This window comes from Sylvia atricapilla, chromosome 5 (genome assembly GCF_009819655.1).
Source record: "Sylvia atricapilla isolate bSylAtr1 chromosome 5, bSylAtr1.pri, whole genome shotgun sequence".
NCBI lineage: Eukaryota > Metazoa > Chordata > Aves > Passeriformes > Sylviidae > Sylvia > Sylvia atricapilla.
Genome location: NC_089144.1, coordinates 9,116,810 through 9,135,451, shown reverse-complemented (window position 1 = coordinate 9,135,451; position 18,642 = coordinate 9,116,810). Strand labels below are relative to the sequence as shown.

The window sequence follows — 18,642 nt, the reverse complement described above, 5'->3', positions numbered from 1 at the left end:
GGGGGTATTTAAAACAACAGTCCAGTCTTTTCTTCATCCTTTCAAAAAAAGGAAATACATTCCTTTCATTGACTGAAACACTGTGTGGTTAGATTTGCCTCCCTTAAATGTTCCCACCAGATCTGACTGTGGGGTGTATGTCTGCACTAACCACCAAATCACCAGAAGTTTCAGTCATCCAGGATCCTGTGAAGTGAAAGGTCAGCAGACACGCAGAACCAAAAGAGATCTGTGAACTTTCCCCTTGGTAAGAAAATGCTAGAGTAATGGAATACTGCAAATAGCTGTGGTTTGGCAAAATCTAAGAGTATGCTGTGCTACACACAAGCCAGTAAGGGAAGTATCCAGTGGAGAGCATGATTAAAAAAATACCAAGCCATAACCAAAGCACTGTCTTAGCCAGTGTATCTTGTATCTTTGTGCACTGGAAAATCTATTTTACTGACAAAATAATTTGCAGTGAAATCAGGCTTATCTACTAACTGAATGTCTTCTGCACTGCACTAGGTCAGATTTTTACATTTCCCTAGCTTTATCTTGAGTTGTGCATTTAGGAAAAAAAAAAAATAGCTAGAAGGGCCTCTGTCCAGATCTCTGGCAAAAACATAATACACTTAAAGATTACCCCATATCCTCTCCACCCAACTGTGCAGACCACTGTGCGCTGAATTTTTGCAGCCTGCTAGCAAGAAATGAGAAATAGATGTCCCTTGCTTCTTTCTTGTCCTGCTGGTCTTGGCTTACTGGACATTTTTAAAGGCACCTGGATATTTTGGTAAATGGTGTCTGAGTTTTAAAAGCAAACCTCACTTACTCTCAAATCAGTTACATCATTCATTCATCCTGACGCTTGTGCTGGTATCTAAACATCATCACTGCACTACGTTCAATGGGGGTTGTTTTTTTATGTGACGTATTCAACACAGTATTTGCTGAATTACTGTGAGGCAGGTGGCCTCACTCTCCATTTTCAGGGAAAAACCGGGCTCTTCACCACTGTCATAAACGCCCAGTATCACATTTTAAAAACATACTTTTATACGCACATTCTAAACGAACGCTTTGTCACACACTATCTTACGCAGTTACCGTAGTACTATATTTTCAAAGTGTAAAAGGACCAGAGTATGTAAGTACACTCTGATCCTTCCCCTGCAATTTCAGTTCCTTTTCCAAACAAGTGAAGCAGTAAAAATAAGTAACCAAGAAAACAAAAAAATAAAGCAGCAAGACAACTGCCTTTACTGTAGATTCCTTTGTGTGAAATTAGCCGGATTTTACTGCCGGGGCCGTGCGACTCGGTGTCGGGGTTATTTTGGGCTAATAACCCTGCCAGCGCACAATACCGGTTTCCTTTCGGCGAGAGGACAGGAAATAAATTAGGCGCAGTGTGCAGGCGCTGCCCCGGAGACGCCGAGCCGCCCGGCTCCCTCCCGCGGCCGCCGGGATTTCCGACCCCGGGCTGCCCAAGGCCCCCCTCCGCCGCGCCGCTCCCGCCCCGGGCGACCCCCGCGCCGGCCTTACAGCCCCCGGCCCGGGGAGCGCCGGGGTGACGCGCTGCCCATCCTGCCGGGGCTGCCGCAGCGCCCGAGCTCCCTCCGGCACCGCCGCCCCTCGCCCCGCTCCCCCCGCGCCGCCGGCGGGGCCGGGGCCGGAGGCGGAGCCTGCTCCGCAGGGCAGGCGGAAGGAAAGGGCCGGCCGCAGCCCGGGGCGAGCTGCAGGGCCGAGCTCCGCGGACCCGCCGAGCGCCGGGGGATCAACGGCGCGGCCGCAGCCGACCGCCGGGGGACTCGCCGTGAACCCGGAGCCGAGCGCCGGGGACGCAGTGTTGCCGCCGCGGCCGCGCCCCGAGCTATAGCGGTCGTGGCCGGGGCGGCGGCGCTGAGCCGGGCCGCTGCCGGTGCCGCTGCCGGTGCCGCCCCGCGCGGCGCAGCCAATGGTGGTCGGCGGGGCGGGCTGCGCCGCGCGGGGCCGCGTTGTGCAACGCGCCGCGCTTTGAAGGCACCGTCACCCCCGGGAGGCAGCGCTCACTCGGCATCTGTCACGGCGGCGCGGCCGGTCGGGCCCGGCGCCCCGATGGAGACCCGGCGGGACCGGCCTTCCCCGCGGGCATGAGCCACTGGCGCTAGGAGCGGCGGGTAGCGGTGCCCCGGCGGGCAGGATGGCCCACATGCTGCATGCGGCGGCCCGGCGGGTGCAGTGGAGCAGGGCGGGCGCCGCGAAGAGGGCTGCGTGCCTGCTGGCCGCGGCGTACGGGCTCAAAATCCTCTACCCCATCATCCGCGGGCGTGTGAAGCGGGCGAGCGGCAGAGGCGGCGCGCAGGATGACAGGGGCCGGGCGGTCCCGCACCGCGCCGGCGGCCGGGGCAGAGCCTCCCCCGCCGTGGACGCGGAATTCTTCAAGCAGCTGCTGGAACTCCGCAAACTGTTCTTCCCGAAGCTGGTGAGTGCCGAGCTGGGCTTGCTCTGCCTCCACTCGTTTGCTCTGGTATCCAGGACCTTCCTCTCAATCTATGTGGCCGCCCTCGATGGAAAAATTGTGAAGAGCATAGTGGAGAAAAAGCCCAGGAGCTTTGTCTTCAAGTTAATCAAGTGGCTGATGATTGCCATCCCAGCCACTTTCGTGAACAGCACCATACGGTACCTGGAGTGCAAGCTGGCCCTCGCCTTCCGCACTCGCCTGGTGGATCACGCCTACGAGACCTACTTTGCCAACCAAACTTACTACAAAGTGATCAGCATGGACGGGCGGCTGGCCAACCCTGACCAGTCGCTCACCGAGGACATCATGATGTTCTCGCAGTCCGTGGCGCATCTCTACTCCAACCTCACCAAGCCCATCCTGGATGTGGTGCTCACCTCCTACACCCTCATCCGCACAGCGCGGTCCCGGGGGGCCAACCCCATCGGGCCCACAGTCCTGGCTGGGCTTGTCGTCTATGCCACGGCCCGTGTGCTCAAAGCCTGCTCGCCCAAGTTTGGCAAACTGGTGGCCGAGGAGGCTCACAAGAAGGGCTATCTGCGCTTCATACATTCACGCATCATTGCCAATGTGGAAGAGATTGCCTTTTACCGAGGGCACAAGGTAAGGAGGAAGGAAATCAGAAGCACTGGGGTCGCTCCTGCAGTGCCAGAGGGGACCCATACTTCCCCTTACGCCTTTCTTGAGGGACTTTGGGTCCCTCTGACATTTAAACTTGTCTACAGCTTGGCACTTCCCATTTCTTAGGAAATGCAGTCTCTGGACGGAGTGTCTGGGGGGAGCAGATCAGAGTTCCCTTGAACTCTGGAAATGTTCTGGTTTTGCAGATGGATCTTATGCTTATCTAAAAACCTGATGTACATTACTATTTCCCCCCCACCCAGTCTGTTTTTATTAACTTTTCTAGAGTTTTTTTCCAACCATGTGTATGAACCATCTCATATTTAATTCAGCAGAAATAGCAACCACGGCACACCAGAAAGTTTAGGGGGAAACTGTGATGGCTCAGAGCACGCTACAACCTTTGACACTCTTTCACATAGCCAAGCAAAGATGTAGTCACCAGTCTTAAAATAGCATTTAAGTACAGTACTTCTGCAATCACAGTTACATAAACTAGTAGCTTGTTTTAAAGGCACCTTATTAAGGGACTCCTCATGTTTTTATTAGAAGTGAATTTTGGCTGAAGTACCTTTCAAGCACAATTGAGAAAAAAAGTTTTTTCATGCAAGGTGAAAATGAAAGCTGGAAACCAGCCTGAAGTATTACTCTTTCAGTTCAAGCAATGATTATATAACATTAATGGTTTATTTTTGTAGACACAGTCATTCTCAGAAGCTGTCTGTAATAATGTTTTAAGTGCAGCTAAATTAAACATTTTCTCTATTCCCACATACATGGGCTTGTACGGAGTACATACTGTATTGACTTGCAACTGTCTTTGACTTGTTAAACCCCCTGGGATAATTCTCTCTTTCCCCAGACTGCTTGCAAAAACAAGCAACATTTCAGGAATCAGCTCTGCAACTTTAGGCCACTGAAGATAATTGATCCCCAGATGCTTTCCAATACAGTTTTCAGTTGCTGTGAAACTCTACAGCTGCAGCTTTATTAAAGGGATGTGAAATCAAACTTATTTTGATTGTTAGAATCAACTGTTGTGACTGCTATGTTGCTCTTGTATGTATTAGAGATCTTAAAAGAGTTGAAAACCTGCCAATGTTCTGTCGAGGGACAGTGGTGTAAATAAGAACCAGGTCCACTGACTTCCATAAAGCTGTGCACTTTTGCTGTGAGACTGCAGCACAGTGAGCATATGTGATCTTTGAGAAGTGCCAACAACTCTGGCTACCCAATTATTTCATCTACACATGTGAACGTATCTTGTACTACATGTGCATCTTTGTTTCATTGTATAAATTGATTTATTATTTTCACCGTAGGTAGAATTGAAACAACTGCAAAAAAGCTACAAGGATTTGACAGATCAGATGAATCTCATTTTGTCCAAACGTTTGTGGTACATCATGATAGAGCAGTTCCTGATGAAGTATGTCTGGAGTAGCTGTGGTATGATCATGGTTGCTGTGCCCATCATCACTGCAACGGGATTTGCAGATGGCGGTAATACCATCTTTTACCTAATTTCCAAGTGTTTCTTTAAAGTTATGTCCTCAAAAGACTGTAGTTGCCTTGAGTGCTCTTCACACTGGTTTATTTTGCACAGACTTTCTTACAAGATCTGTGTCTTGTGTATAACTTGCAGTCATAGCAAGTCAGCTGAGCAAACGATCCAACTTGGAGTGTGTGATAGATAGTATGAAGTCAGAGGATCCTTGTGTCGCACGAGATTGTAATGATTATTAGTCTTCTTTTTCACTGTTGGAATGGCAGGCTGATTTTTACAGTATCTCCCTTTGCAAAATGATACTATGAACTTTCCTAGAGTGCTTATCTTCTCCTTCCATAAACCATAGTGTGATTGCAGGTAATTATAGGTAATTTTTCTCTTATTATTGACCTGTTGGAAACCGCTGGTTTTCTCTAACTCCCAGCGGCATGAGAGAAGAGAAGGTAAAATTCAGATTCCAGGCTAGGATGGTATCATTTTTGACACCTTATCACAGCTTTCTTGGAAGTGATACGAGACTCAAATAGTGTTGTTACTCTAGATGCTATTTAAAAAAAAATGAAAAAGAGAGAGCAAAAAGAAAGGTATTAAGGAGAACAGTTGATTAATTTGGTTTAACAGGCTTCCTTATGCACAATTAGAACTTAATATATTACAAATTTCTTAGGATTCCTATAACATGAATCCTACAAAGTCTTTAGAAGGATCAGTTCTAAATTGTGTACTTTGAATTAGGAATGAATGAATTCTTTTCTATGCAGTAGTTCTGTTTCTTGGAAGTTACATTCCAAATCAGGACTGTCCAAGTGGACAAGCTTGGTGTGAGCTGTAGGATGGCTTCATGCAGTGCCCACGTGGTTTAGCTGTCTCGCTGGAAAGTTGTGCTGGTGGATAGCTGAGTGTTCAGCTCCCTGAGCTGCTGCCCATCACGTGCCGTAGGAGGGCACTACACCAGCACCCTGGCTGGCATCCTGAAATATCAGGATGTCTTGTTCCAAGCTGAAGAGGCTGTACAAAGGCATTTCACCTCACAGCGAAGGTTATCAGCACTGCAAGAACAAGTGATAAGAGTCTTTCTGCTAAGATGGGAATGGGTACAATCAAGAAAAGGAGCATTTAACCACATGTTGTAAATATCTGCTTGGTATTAGAGCATGAATAAAAAAGGACTCATATTTATGCTAAACAAAATAACATTCCTATTACTCATATTTGTTCTTTGTTAAATACATTTCAAATGTGGGATAAAACAAAGATGCAGCGGTGGCTCATGTTGTAAAGCAGAAATATATTTGCTACCAGCAACATAAACTATGAAAACATGGGGTTTATTATTGAGTCCTGAGGCTTACCATAATGGTGGTTCACAAACATAATACTGGCAGCACTATCAAGATCAGTTTGAGGTATTACAGATATTCAAAGAATCAAGCACACCTGAAATTAGCATTGACCTCCTTGAGAAAACAGTGCATTTTGCCACAGCAGATCAGACACAAGTTTGTTCACATCGGAAGGAAGAGGTCAATTTATTGCTTTAGGATGGATCAAAAGAGTCAGGGATATGTACAAGACTGGTACCATGGCCAGACTTGAGACTGCAGGTGTAAAGCTATGAATTTTGTACATGTCTTCAGGGAGGAGTAAGAAAAAGTAAAAAAAAAATTCTTCAGTAATAAGGAAAACCCCTTCTTTGACAGTGATATTTCTGACTGAAATTTCAAGATTTTGATATCTATTTCAAAGAAGAATTTAGGTGGCAAAGACAAGATTTCTATTTGATGACATTTCTCATTCTTTTGGTATTAAACCATTCACATTCCAAATGTTGTGTCTCAGTCTGTAGAGTAACTATTAGAAAATAATAATAATATTAGTAACTATTATTAGTAATAGAGAGTAAGAATTTTTTGAAGCAAGACTTTGATTTCTCTAGACACAGTGAACATTTATTTTGTTTATAAAATAAGTTTGACTATCAATTAAATAAATGAAGAGGAAAATGGAAATGTTAGTTTCTGTATGGAGCAGTGACTGTCTTTCTGTTAAAATGGGACATTTTCAAACACAGGAGTCCAGCCATATGAAAAATGTTTTGGACAAAAAGTTCAAGAAAAATTGTATTGGTGGGTTATATAATAGAAGAGCTTTTCTTTTGGGGCTGTGAAATGCTCTTAAAGTCTATATAATTTCAGCTTTGTAAATACTCCTAAATTGACTGATGCAGTGGCTTGTAGAGATCCTCAGACTCTTGCTAGATGAGCTGGCCTGGGTGCTGGAAGCAGCCATCAGTAAAATACTGCATTTACATTACATTACATTTACATTAAGGAGGAATGCTGCATCAATGTAGGTAAACCATACCTGATTCCTACGTAGCATAGGCTGCATGTGCTATAATCCCAAGAAGATCAGCAAAAATTAGTTATGTCAGAAGTAAACACTACATGTATTCTTCACTAAATGTATTCTTCTTGGAGTGGAAATAACTTTTTTAAGTGAGAGCCACATCAGTAAGAATTTTGTAATCTCTCCTTTGCAAGAGCTTTTCTGTAGTTTTTTTAAAAGCATGTCTCTCCTTGTGTCTCAGCAAGATTGCATACAGCTAGTTGACAGTGTGCTGTTGTAGAACTGAAGTGGAAAAACATAATTAAAAGCAGGAAAAGTAAGATAGATGTTCTGTGTGTATATACACAGACATGAAGAATTATGATGTAGCGTTTTCTAGAAGTTTTTCATTAATTATTTGACTGTATTTCAATGAAATCATTAATTCAGTGTAATTATTATTATGCTAAATAATTATTCCAGTGTATTCCACTGTAATAATAATTAAACTATAACTAAATAATTAGTATATAACTAATTATTATATTACTATATAATTAAACAATTTTATAATAAATAATTATTCCAGTGCATTTCACCGTAATACACTGTATTTCAGTGATTTAGTTATGTAGGAACTTTATGGATGTGTAAATAAAACCAGAATAACATTTAATTAATAAAGAGAGAAAGATACATCTGGCTTTGGTACTGCCTGTAGATTCTCAGACACAGATTTCCATAATCTGGTCTGTCAGGGAGGTGAGAGTAAGGAAATGCTGTTTGCTCTGCTCTTGCATCACTTGACTTAGCCCATGAAATTTATGGTCGCATTACACCTGCAAGGAATTCCTCCTAGATTTTCTTGACCATGAGCACTAGGGAAGCATGGATGTAATTAACCATTGCTAGTACAGGAGTTGCCACAGTGGATCCACCTTTTACCCTGCCTAGCATGATTCCTAGCATTAGCATAGTTTAAAAAAAGAAACTTTAAAAAATCTTTACAAGATTTTGGGAAAAAAAAATAACCAGATCCCATTCTGCAAAAGTTTTAAGCAGTATATGGAGATACATAAAAATTATGTGATGCAGAAAACCCTTTAGATCATTCATTGTAAATCTTTTATAAAGAAAATCTTTAAGAGTGGTTTGCTACACCACTGCTTTACTACGCCAGTGTTTTGTAGTTGCAGTTATAAACACTGAAACAACTTTAGCCTCAAAATAGTCAGCCACTTCTTTTTAAATCTTGTTTCCTTCAGGAAACAGACCTTGCAAGTTGAATCTGTGGGATCCATGGTCGCAAGATGGTATATGTAGACATATTACATGTACTTACTTCTCACATATCTTCTAGAAGCTCTGCTGCTGTTTTCTCCTTGCCTGATGCTGCTGACATTCTTATGAGACAAGTCCTTGCTTTGGAGCAAGAGTATTCTTGTTAACAAGGATGTAGTGTTGTAAATAAAGCCTCACAACTTTGTTCTGAAGTCAGATGACCAGAGAAACTTTATTGTGAGGGAGAGTTATCCCACTGAAACCATGCCTTTGCTACCAAAAGAGTTTATTGCTTTCTTACAGAAATATAATCCTGTTGCCAGATTGGCACAAATGTGAATGGTTCCTTCTACATGAAGTCAATAAATAAGTAGGGCTGAAAATTAATAGTTGTAAAAATGTTTAAAAAATAAGTTAAAAATCTGTTTCAGATCATTGCTTAGGTTTTACTTTTTTCATATTTTGAAGAATTTATGTTGTATGATGATATATTAAAAGGAAAATGATTCATGTAAATAAATAGATAAAGTAATAGGATGTTTTGCCTAACCAGGTGAATTCCATATGCTCCCACTTACTCTTTTTAATCAAACTATATTGCATTCAGAAGTTCTTTTTGAACAGTTGTCTTTACAGAGTTAACTTTTTCTTAAGAAAAAAACTGCTCTGTAATAGTTCACATTGCAATAATAATTTAAGTCTACAGAGATAATTTTCAGGAGAATATTTTAACAAAACTTTTTTTTTTTTTTTACATTCAGAGATGGAAGATGGCCAGAAACAGGCAATGGTTAGTGAAAGAACAGAAGCTTTTACTACATCACGAAACTTGCTGATCTCTGGAGCAGATGCTATTGAAAGAATCATGTCTTCATACAAAGAGGTACTGTATATCCTGCATGCATGAAACAGAAGAGGAATAAAGGAAAAACAATTTATATGTAATATAAAATATAAAAAAGAGTAGTGCAACTTTTAAAGGCAAATTCTATTGCAGCTAAATCCATGGAGATGTTTGAAATGGTAGTTTGATCTCTAGGGTTAAGTTGACAAAGAGTTTAGAAGTGCACAGTTGCCTGTATGGTGCAGAGTGTAGATGTCATTTTTAATACTGGTGTCCAGGTGTCATCAGGGAGCTATAGAAGTTCTGGAATGTCAGTGATAAAGGTTCCATTTCCTCTTCTGTGTTTGGAGCACAGAGCTGAATTTGGGCTGTCTGTCTTCAGCGTACTATGACTCTTCTGTTGGAAATGTCATAAAAGCACATAATAGTTTAATTGTAAGAGTCTTTGAAGGTCTTCTAGTCCAACCCCTTCACCATGAGCAGGAACATCTTCAACTATTATAGGATTGCTCAGAGTCCCATCCAACCTCAACTTGAATGTTTCCAGAGATGGGGTATCTCCACCTCACGGGGCAATCCTTTTCTCTGTGAAAAACAAGGAGAATTGAGTACTTATTTCTGGGCCACTTAAACTGTAAGGCTGTTTTCAGTATCTTGTGAATCTGTTAAATTTTAAGTAATTTTTCAAAATAGAGACATTTTAGCAGGAAAAAGTTCACCTTGGCAGTGGAAGTAGTCTACAAGTGCAAAATGTTCATCTAGAAGGTCGAGGATGTTTCAGGTCCTTACCCAAATTCCAGTAGAGCTGAGTACTGATCTGTTGTCTCTCTTGTGGATTTCTTTAAATGCCAGCTGTTAAGCCAGAGAAAAGTGAGGCAGTGCTGTTAATATCAGCATTTCCTTCTGAATGTTTGTTCTTCATATTTTAATTGGTTTGCTCATCCCTTTGGTGGGAGCCCCTTTTTGCAGTGCAGTGTGAGGAAGGACACATCAGCTAGGCAGCTAATCCAAGACTATGGATTCTGTTGTTTGGAATGCAGCCATAACAGCTACAGCTCTGTAAATTGTCAGAGAAGGGGTAGTTTGGTACCTTCAGATGCAGACTTTGATAAAGCCAGAGTCTGTGCTGCTTTCAGAAGTCCTTTTAATGGGCTGTGATTTTTGACCTATTCTCTTTTAGCTGTTCCCCTGCTTATCTCTGCTCTTGAGATACTGCCAGATAACCTGTTATACACTGATGTAGTATCTGTTTTGTTTTCAGCATTTAGGTAATTTATATAATCTACATGAGTACTTAGAAAGACAATGGTTTTATTTTTTGGCAAAAAAAGTAGCCACAAAACAGTAGAGGAAGAACTGGACAAACTTAGTTTGTCTATAACATGTCTATAACATACTTACCCAGACAACGTGAGACCAAGGAGCAGTTCTATGAATTTCCATCTTAATTTTACGTTTATGCTTCTCTTCAAGAGACACTGCAGAACTTCAACCACATTGTCACTCTGATTTTGTTATTCAGGCAGTTTCCAAAGGACAGTTTACTTCAGCTTATCTCAAGTGGTAGTGTAGTTCCAGTTCTTGTCCACCTTTTCCAACAAGGCAGCCTCCTTCAAGTCAGTGTAATTCACTGTGTAGATGAGATGGGCTCAACTTTTCTTTGCAGTCAGTAGTTTAGGTGGTAGTATTTAGTGTTTGAACAAAGTGAGTTTCTACAGATAATAGAAGCTTACTGCATGTTATGGTTCTCCTGGGGCACAGCTGGTATGAGTTTCATTTATCACATGCAGGATTCTCTCCATCATCCTCCAGTGAAATGGTGGCCATGCGCCACAACTAGCCCTCACTTCTGAGTCTGGCACAAATAGTGAAACTACAGAAGAATTATGGATTTTTTTTCCAATTATTTCATATAATCTTGGAATTATGTATGCCATAGCATACACAGTGGGTGAGCTCAGTCATGAGGTGTGCGTATTTAACCACAGCAAGCCAAGGATTTTATAATCCTGATCTAGTTTTGTTGCTTTTCTTGTTCTCTGCATTGTTTTATAAAATATAACCTTTTATAACCATCTAATAATACATTTAAAATAAAAGGCCTTGGCTTAATTCTTTACTACCAGCAGATGGAGGCAGTTCTTTGGAAACTCTTAAACAGCCCATGAAAATGAAATTACAAGGTCCAGAAATCTGTTGTTTCTGCCTTCACCAGGTGAAAATTGTGACAAATAGACAAAAAACCAAACCAAACCAAAACAAACACCCACAAAACAAAACCAAAAAGCAGAAAGCTTTTTAAGAAACTTTACCATCTTACAATTGCACAGTTCTATTCCAAGGTGTCAGATTTAGCATGTAGTTGATAGAAGACTCATTTCTGGTTTGTACTGTATTTTAGGTTAGGATGTCCTAGTGCTGCCCCTTTTACACAGAAAAGCACACTTCTCCCACAGGAGGTTTCAGGAATACAAGGAAGTAAACATAAGTAATTATAGATGCCATTTTTTTCTCACTTCTGTGGACTTTTGTTTTTGCTGGAAAATGCAGAGATTTTGTTTTTTTCTTGTGTATCAGCCTCTTCCTTTTCAGATACATTAGTAGCTGTTCTCTTTTCATTAAAGACTACAGAAATGAGCAGTCTCTCCAACTTCTTCATTTATTGGAGTTATCATAGCTTATGTGGACTTAACTCAGTGTCCTTTCTGCTGATTGGTAGGAGCTACAAGTGACATATGGGTTAGCACAGAATTTCAAGGAATGAAAATCCATAGGTGTTGATCAACATTGTTGCTCATGTTGATATTTGGCCAAACATTTAATTTGTAGAGTTTGTGAAGTATAACTGAAATGAGGTGTTTGTTGTTTCTCAGGTGACTGAGCTAGCAGGCTACACTGCCCGTGTCTACAACATGTTTTCAGTCTTTGATGAGGTGAAGAGAGGCATCTACAAAAGAACTACTGTTATTCAAGGGTCTGTCAACAACAGCAGGATTGAAGATAAAGCAGAGTTACACATTGATGGGCCCTTAGAAATCAAAGGTAATTAATTCATATTTGTATGAATTTCCCAGGAGTGGTTGGGGAGGCATGGAGCAGTGGGACAGGAGGTGAACAGAGGATTTTTTTCTGTAACTAATCAGCCTCTCAGCCTTAATGCCCCAGAGACCATGTTGTCTTTCATTTTAACTCCCTACTACCTTCTGACTGTCCTTATGGTGTGCTTTTCTAATACACAAAATGGCTCAAATATTTGCTGTAAAAACTTCCAGTGAAAAGGCATTTAAACTCTACTGTTAAATATGATGGCAGTATTAGTATTCTTACACCAACAGTGCCTGTTTTCTTCAGTCTGTTCATTTTTTTCAGAAAGCTGAGACTGTAACATTTTCATCTTCAACCATCACATTATTTTGTTTGAGGTAGGAGGAAAAAACCTGATTAGTTCAGTAGTTTTTCTCAAAAATACTATGTTTTCCATGATTAAAGATCAGCCTGTGCTCATTTTTTCAAATATAGTGGGAATCTTTAACTGAAAATGACAATTTTACCCTTCTCCCGACCTCCCAAATGATCTGATCAATATATACTTTTTTCCTCCTGACCCCATCCTGTGTCTTTCTGGTGCCACTGTCCTTCTGTCTCCACCTTCCCTGGAGCATTTTCTGTGTATCTCTATTCCTTATTGTGCTCCATTATGTGCCAACTCTTCTGCCTCTTGCATCCAGCTTCTCTCTGAGGTATTCAAAGGCAGCTTTTGCAATGGGTTTTTCCTCATTTTCCCAGCATTCCATTTCTGCTGCTGCCCTCTGTGGTGTTGAAAAGCCTCATTCTCTTCCTTTAGCTTTTGAAAAGTTAAGCCTCAGTAGATTTATAGGCCCCAAAGGGCTCTTTGTGAAATAACTCCTTGCAGCAATTTCAACAGTGCTGCCCTTCAGCTCGTATTTCTCAAAGGTACTCTGGCAAGGTTCATCATAACAAAGTGTGATGCAGCGTGGTGGATAGGTATGGAAATAGCTGATGTCTTATTCTTGTAGATCTTGGTAATACTTGGCTGATGTTAAAGGAAATGACATTTTTAACTGTTGCACTTTGTTATGTACATGAGAAAAGGTTTGTAGTTCCCGAAGCAATGAAGAAATTTGGGGGCTCTTTTTAGATAATTGTGTTTAAAACCAAACCCAAATACAGTTCAGATATGCAAGTGTGTTCTTCATGTTCCCTTTATATCCAAACTCCACTGCCCTTTTCTCTGCAGCCTTTTCCCAAGATTTCATTCCACTGCAGTCACTTTTCATCCAGTCTGAATTCCTCCTAAGCCATTGTGACTAGCACTTGCTCTTGTGTAGTTGTAGTTCTCAGAGGCAGCTAGCCAAGACCAAGCATTGTGCACAAAGATTTAAGGAGAATTTAGGCCAGATGAATCTAGGCCACAGGCTCCACATTTTTTATGACAAGTGCTATTGTAATACTGGTTTTCCTCCTTTCTTTTGGTTGCAATACTTCAGAAATCCCTGAAGAGTGGATTGTGTGTGGATAAAATACACATGCTCATATACCTGTATGTGTCTGCATTGTTAGAGAAGAAAAATCTTAGTATTCAACTTCCTGAATGGCTCTTTAAACACATAATACTTATTTCCTTTTGAATCATCCAGTATAAGTCTTTTTAATAAGTGCTGTCTGTTTTGTGCCTTGCATTTGCTGTTGGCAGGAGGAGTGTGAAAATATGAAAATGATAATAATATTTTACAGATAATAATATTGCCTTATAACATATTGAATCATTCAGAATTTTAAAAATCGAATAGAATGTTGTACATCTCCTACAAATACTGTCAAATTGTATTTCTGATTACACATAAATATACTTTAAAAAGCGTGCTAAAGTTACAATCAAATGCTGTGATGTTAGGATTAAGAAATGAGAATTAAGTTCACTTAATTCTTACTAGCTGACTATGTGTTATCATTGTTTTATTTTAACTACAATGTCTCCACTGTGTCAAAGCAATTTCTTTTTAACAGAAAAACACTCACTTCCCCATAATCTCTTGCTTTTTTAAGTAAAATTTATTTTATGAAAAAAGCATGCTTGGACTGATAATTGCATAAGAATTTCTGCCCAGATTTTTATAGTTTGGCAGAGTTTAATGCAGTTGAACAAAGAGCCTCTAAATAAAAAATGTAAGACTAAACTTAAGTGAAGGGAGCCTTCTATAATTAACCAACTGACTTTGTTACGTTTTTCTTCATTCAGATTAGTTTGAGTTATAAATGAACAGCTTTCTAATACAAAGAGAAATGTCTTTCTTTTGCATCTTGTCTAAAAAGGTAATTTCTAGTATTTTTCTAGCAATCCATCTGGTTGAGTTCTGTTAGACAAGACCATTAACAGGTGACTGAGAAGTTAGTTTCATTCTTCTACTGTTTCCAGAACAGTTCATGTCAAAGTCCTTGTATTACAGAGAATGCAGATGTCCAGTAGAGATTGTATATTTAATTTGCCAGAAATCCAAATGCCAAGTGTATCTACCTGACTGAAATGTTACATGAGTTTCTGCAAATACTTACAAGACATGTTTACAGTCTCTGGCATCAAAAAGAGATGGAAGCAAGCCATTAAATGTTTTCTCCTTTGCTCTCGTTGCTGGAGGAGACTGAAAGGTGCTCTGACTTTCAGAGCTGGTAGTGATTCCTAATTAAATCCTCAAAAGAAGGCTAACTGGTTTGCCTGTGGCTAAGGGTGTTCTTGAACTTTTTACTGCTTTGGTATTAAACAGCTACTTAAAACATAATATAGAAAATGCAAGTAGAATTTGAATGAACACATCTTTATAGTGCATCACACATTTATGATGCATACTGTGCATTGTGTTTAGGCTTAAATTTAGGTTTTGTTGCACATTCTTGGCTACTGTTGGCAGTGTCTTTTGGATTAAGATTTATTATCCAAATTTTCCACTAGGGGAACCTGAAGCACATAAAAGAGCCTTTTCAAACACCAGTCCTTACTTGAAAATATGCTCAGTTGTGCACAGAGGCTGTCACAAGTGATTGCCTAGTGGAGGGTATCACAGACTTTAATTTTTGTTGTTTTTTTTTTTTTTTTCTTTCTAGGGAAAGTAATTGATGTTGATCAAGGAATTATTTGTGAAAATGTTCCTATAATTACTCCGAATGGCGATGTGGTGGTTTCCAGACTAAACTTCAAAGTAAGATGATATGCAAGAATCTTCTGATTGTTGCCATCACATTAACATAAACAGCACAGAATTCATATACCTTATGTTAAGTACTTGGAGGAGCATATGGATAAAAGGGGAAGTCCAGAAAGGTAGGCATAGTAGCTCAATAGAGGCAGACCTATGTAGTTTATCCTGCTCAGAGAAAGAAAAGGGAGGATTTCTGTTGCTGTTGCCAGGTGGAAAACTGACCTGAGATTTTCAAAGATGTATATGGGAGTATGCATCCATCCTAAGTTAATTTCAATCATATTGGGATGCTTTACTCACAAAGGCTCCTTTAAACTCCTGAGGTCACAGCAACAGTGAAAAAATTAAATCTGTAGTTTTTCTTGGTCACCACAAAGAACAGTGCTGACTGATAGTTGACAGCAGAGTTCACAAGTCCAGCTGGGCAGCATTTACTCAGTAGAAACTTGTATTTTTTAAAAAAAACCTATTCCAGACACCTGCTCACAATTTTCATGAGTGGCCTTTACTGAATTACTCCCGTATATATTCTGATCTGATGTTCCAGTGCTGATGTTGTTCTTTTTAAAAAGAGTTGAAGTTATCAGAAATAAATTTAACAATTCCAGTAGATCTTTAAGTTTAGCTAAAGTAGGATTTTTCTTTTCCTCTGAACTCGGAACTAGGAGGAAAGGGTCCTAGCTATGGCAAAATTTGCAACAACTTCAATGTAGGGATTTCAGAATTGTAAAATTACAACCTTATGATCAAGCAGACATTTCTATTTATTCATGTGTCTCAAGAGACAGAAACAAAGAAGATACAGAAGTCAGTATATTTTTTTAAAACATAGATAATGACATTGTGATTATGCATAAATATACACTCATATGTGCTGAGGGTAATAGTCAAATGAGAAAAAATATCACTTGGCATAACAGCCAAGTTAGCATAGCTAATTAAGTGGGAAATGGCAATGTGAAATTAATTTTCCAAATCACTTGATTGGCCTCCCATACCTGCAATTAATATCACAGATAGGCACAATACTGCTTGAAACACTGTTAACACCTTTGGACCTAATCTGCATTAGAACAATTGATTCTGACTGTGATATATTGATTGCTGTAATATAATAATATAACATATTACAATATGTGTATATGATAATATAATGTATTACAATGGATATTACTACTATATACTACTGTAAACATTAGTATATGGAGATTCTCAGATATAATAGAAATTATTTTCATTATCGCAGCCCGCATATTTTATCTAATGCCACTGTTGCATTATAGTTGCATGAATACATGCAAATAATCAATTAAATTGGTTGATAATTTTGTATAAATGCTTATGTAACCCCTCTTAGGGGTCTTAGACTCTCTTGTGCCACATACACTGTGTAGTAACATCTCGGCATTTTCATCCCCTTTGCAGGTCGAGGAGGGGATGAATCTTTTAATCACTGGACCCAATGGCTGTGGAAAGAGTTCACTCTTCAGAATTTTAAGTGGTCTGTGGCCTGTGTATGAAGGAGTTCTCTACAAGCCTCCTCCACAACACATGTTTTATATACCACAAAGGTATGTGTCTTGCTGAATGTGATGGCTCTCATCTGATTACATGAATTTTGACCCTCCTTTTTCATATTTCTAATCTGTGATGTGTACACCCGCGTTAAAAGGTGGTAAGCACAACCTGAGGTGCGTGAAGTGTGTTAATGAAAAGAAATCTTTTCTCATTGGTGATGCAACATCCTTAGTCATTGGAAAGGGCTCACATACACTTGTGTTGGAGCCTCTGTTCCTCAGATGGCTAAAGTCCTGGATAATTGGGTCCATGGGACCAAAGAAATTTGAAATAGACCTAGTATATCGCAAATCTGATTTTTTTTAAAACCAAAGATCAAAACAAGTGAGAGTGGTTCGGTTTTTAAGTGTCAAAGTAACCAAAACTTAACTTTCACAATGCAAGGCCACAATCTAATCCAACAGTAACTGCTGATTGCCTTTTTAATAATGTGTGCTCATTTCACTAATGGAAGCTTGGCTTTGTTTTGCTTCCTTTGTACTCTGACATGCTGTTGGACTCTCACTATGTACTCTTATGCAATTGGTTCTAGAATATCTCCTTAGAGACCTCTAACTATGTTGTTTTGCAAAAGCAAAGTCAAACACTGAATCTTTGCTTCTTGTAGTTCATTTCTTCCCATGGGCAAAAGGAGTATTCATAACAGTTTTTAGCCTTGTTTAAAAAGTACAGGATATTAAGATGAATGGAATCTACTGGACTGATCAGTAGATTTTCCTTGCTGCAGGTGATGGTAGCAAAGAATACTGCTCTATAATTTTTTCAAATATCTATAATTTATTGCTAGCCATTGTCATTTTCTGATTCACTCAAGACTTTTATTCAGGAGTTTGGAGCAAAATGCTTTATTAAATGTTTTTCAAAACATTATTTCAGAATGCCCATTGTGCAGAACTGCTTTACTCAGAACAAAAGCTAATCTGAATTTTTTTTCTTGAAGAAAATCTTGAGTTTCAGACACTTCCTTCCTCTGTGTGATCCCAGCCCCATCTCATATGAACATCTATGGCTGGCTTGCTTACAGCCCTTTCCCTTTACTTACATTCCCTTTATTCTGTGAAAGCAAACAGACTGACCTTGCATTCAGGTGGATTTGCCAAGGTGCTGGTTGAGAGAGTTGCATCACATCTGCTGGGTTTTCATTTCCATAAACGTGGTTCTTTGTTAGCTGCTTCCCCTAACTTTGCAGTGCTGGAAGAGTTTGTCCAGCAGACCTCTTCTACGAAACATTTCAGAAAGTTTTATTCAGAGTTCACCCAACCTCTGCAGCCCTCTGTGACCAAAGCCACGTAGAGATTGGTATATGCAGTCCATCCTAGTAGGATCCCCAACAGGAAGGATCCTGCTTCAGTGTCCTTGCAGCATCCAAGGGACACTGCCTCAGCTCAGCTCTGTGGCTTTTGGTGAGCTCTGTGCTCCTCTTCCCAAAGGACAGAGCTGTGCCTGGGTAAATGCAACAGTGAGTGACAGGGCTCTTCTGCAAAAGTGCTGCCCGTTGAGTGTGGCTGAAGATTCTGAGGTCTACTCTGGAGGACAATTCAGTTGTGTCAGAGTGTGTTTTGTACACTCAGAAATGTGGCCTGTTGCTCATAAGTGTCTTGTATTTGGACAGGGACTGAGTCTTGTAGAGATTTCTGGGTGAATATGGCTGAAGGGGTTGATAAAAGACAACAGTTTGTTTGGCTGTCCTTGAACCTCAAAATGCATTTTTGCCCGATGTATTTGTTCTTTGGGCATACAGAGTCTTCATTGAATATCTGAGATAGTAAGGATTACTTGAAGG

The 18,642-nt window shown here is 40.3% G+C and overlaps 1 protein-coding gene across 1 annotated transcript in view; it reads left to right on the top strand.

Moving 5' to 3' along the window:
* The first annotated feature begins 1,942 nt into the window (after positions 1–1,942).
* ABCD2 (ATP binding cassette subfamily D member 2) overlaps positions 1,943–18,642 on the top strand; it is a 42,059-nt gene continuing 25,359 nt past the window's right edge. The window contains exons 1-6 of the mRNA XM_066318639.1: positions 1,943–3,085; positions 4,426–4,606; positions 8,984–9,105; positions 11,940–12,108; positions 15,187–15,281; positions 16,707–16,852. Of these exons, the coding sequence (XP_066174736.1) occupies positions 2,162–3,085; positions 4,426–4,606; positions 8,984–9,105; positions 11,940–12,108; positions 15,187–15,281; positions 16,707–16,852 (1,637 nt within the window). The 5' untranslated portion in view covers positions 1,943–2,161. The remainder of the gene's footprint in view (positions 3,086–4,425; positions 4,607–8,983; positions 9,106–11,939; positions 12,109–15,186; positions 15,282–16,706; positions 16,853–18,642) is intronic.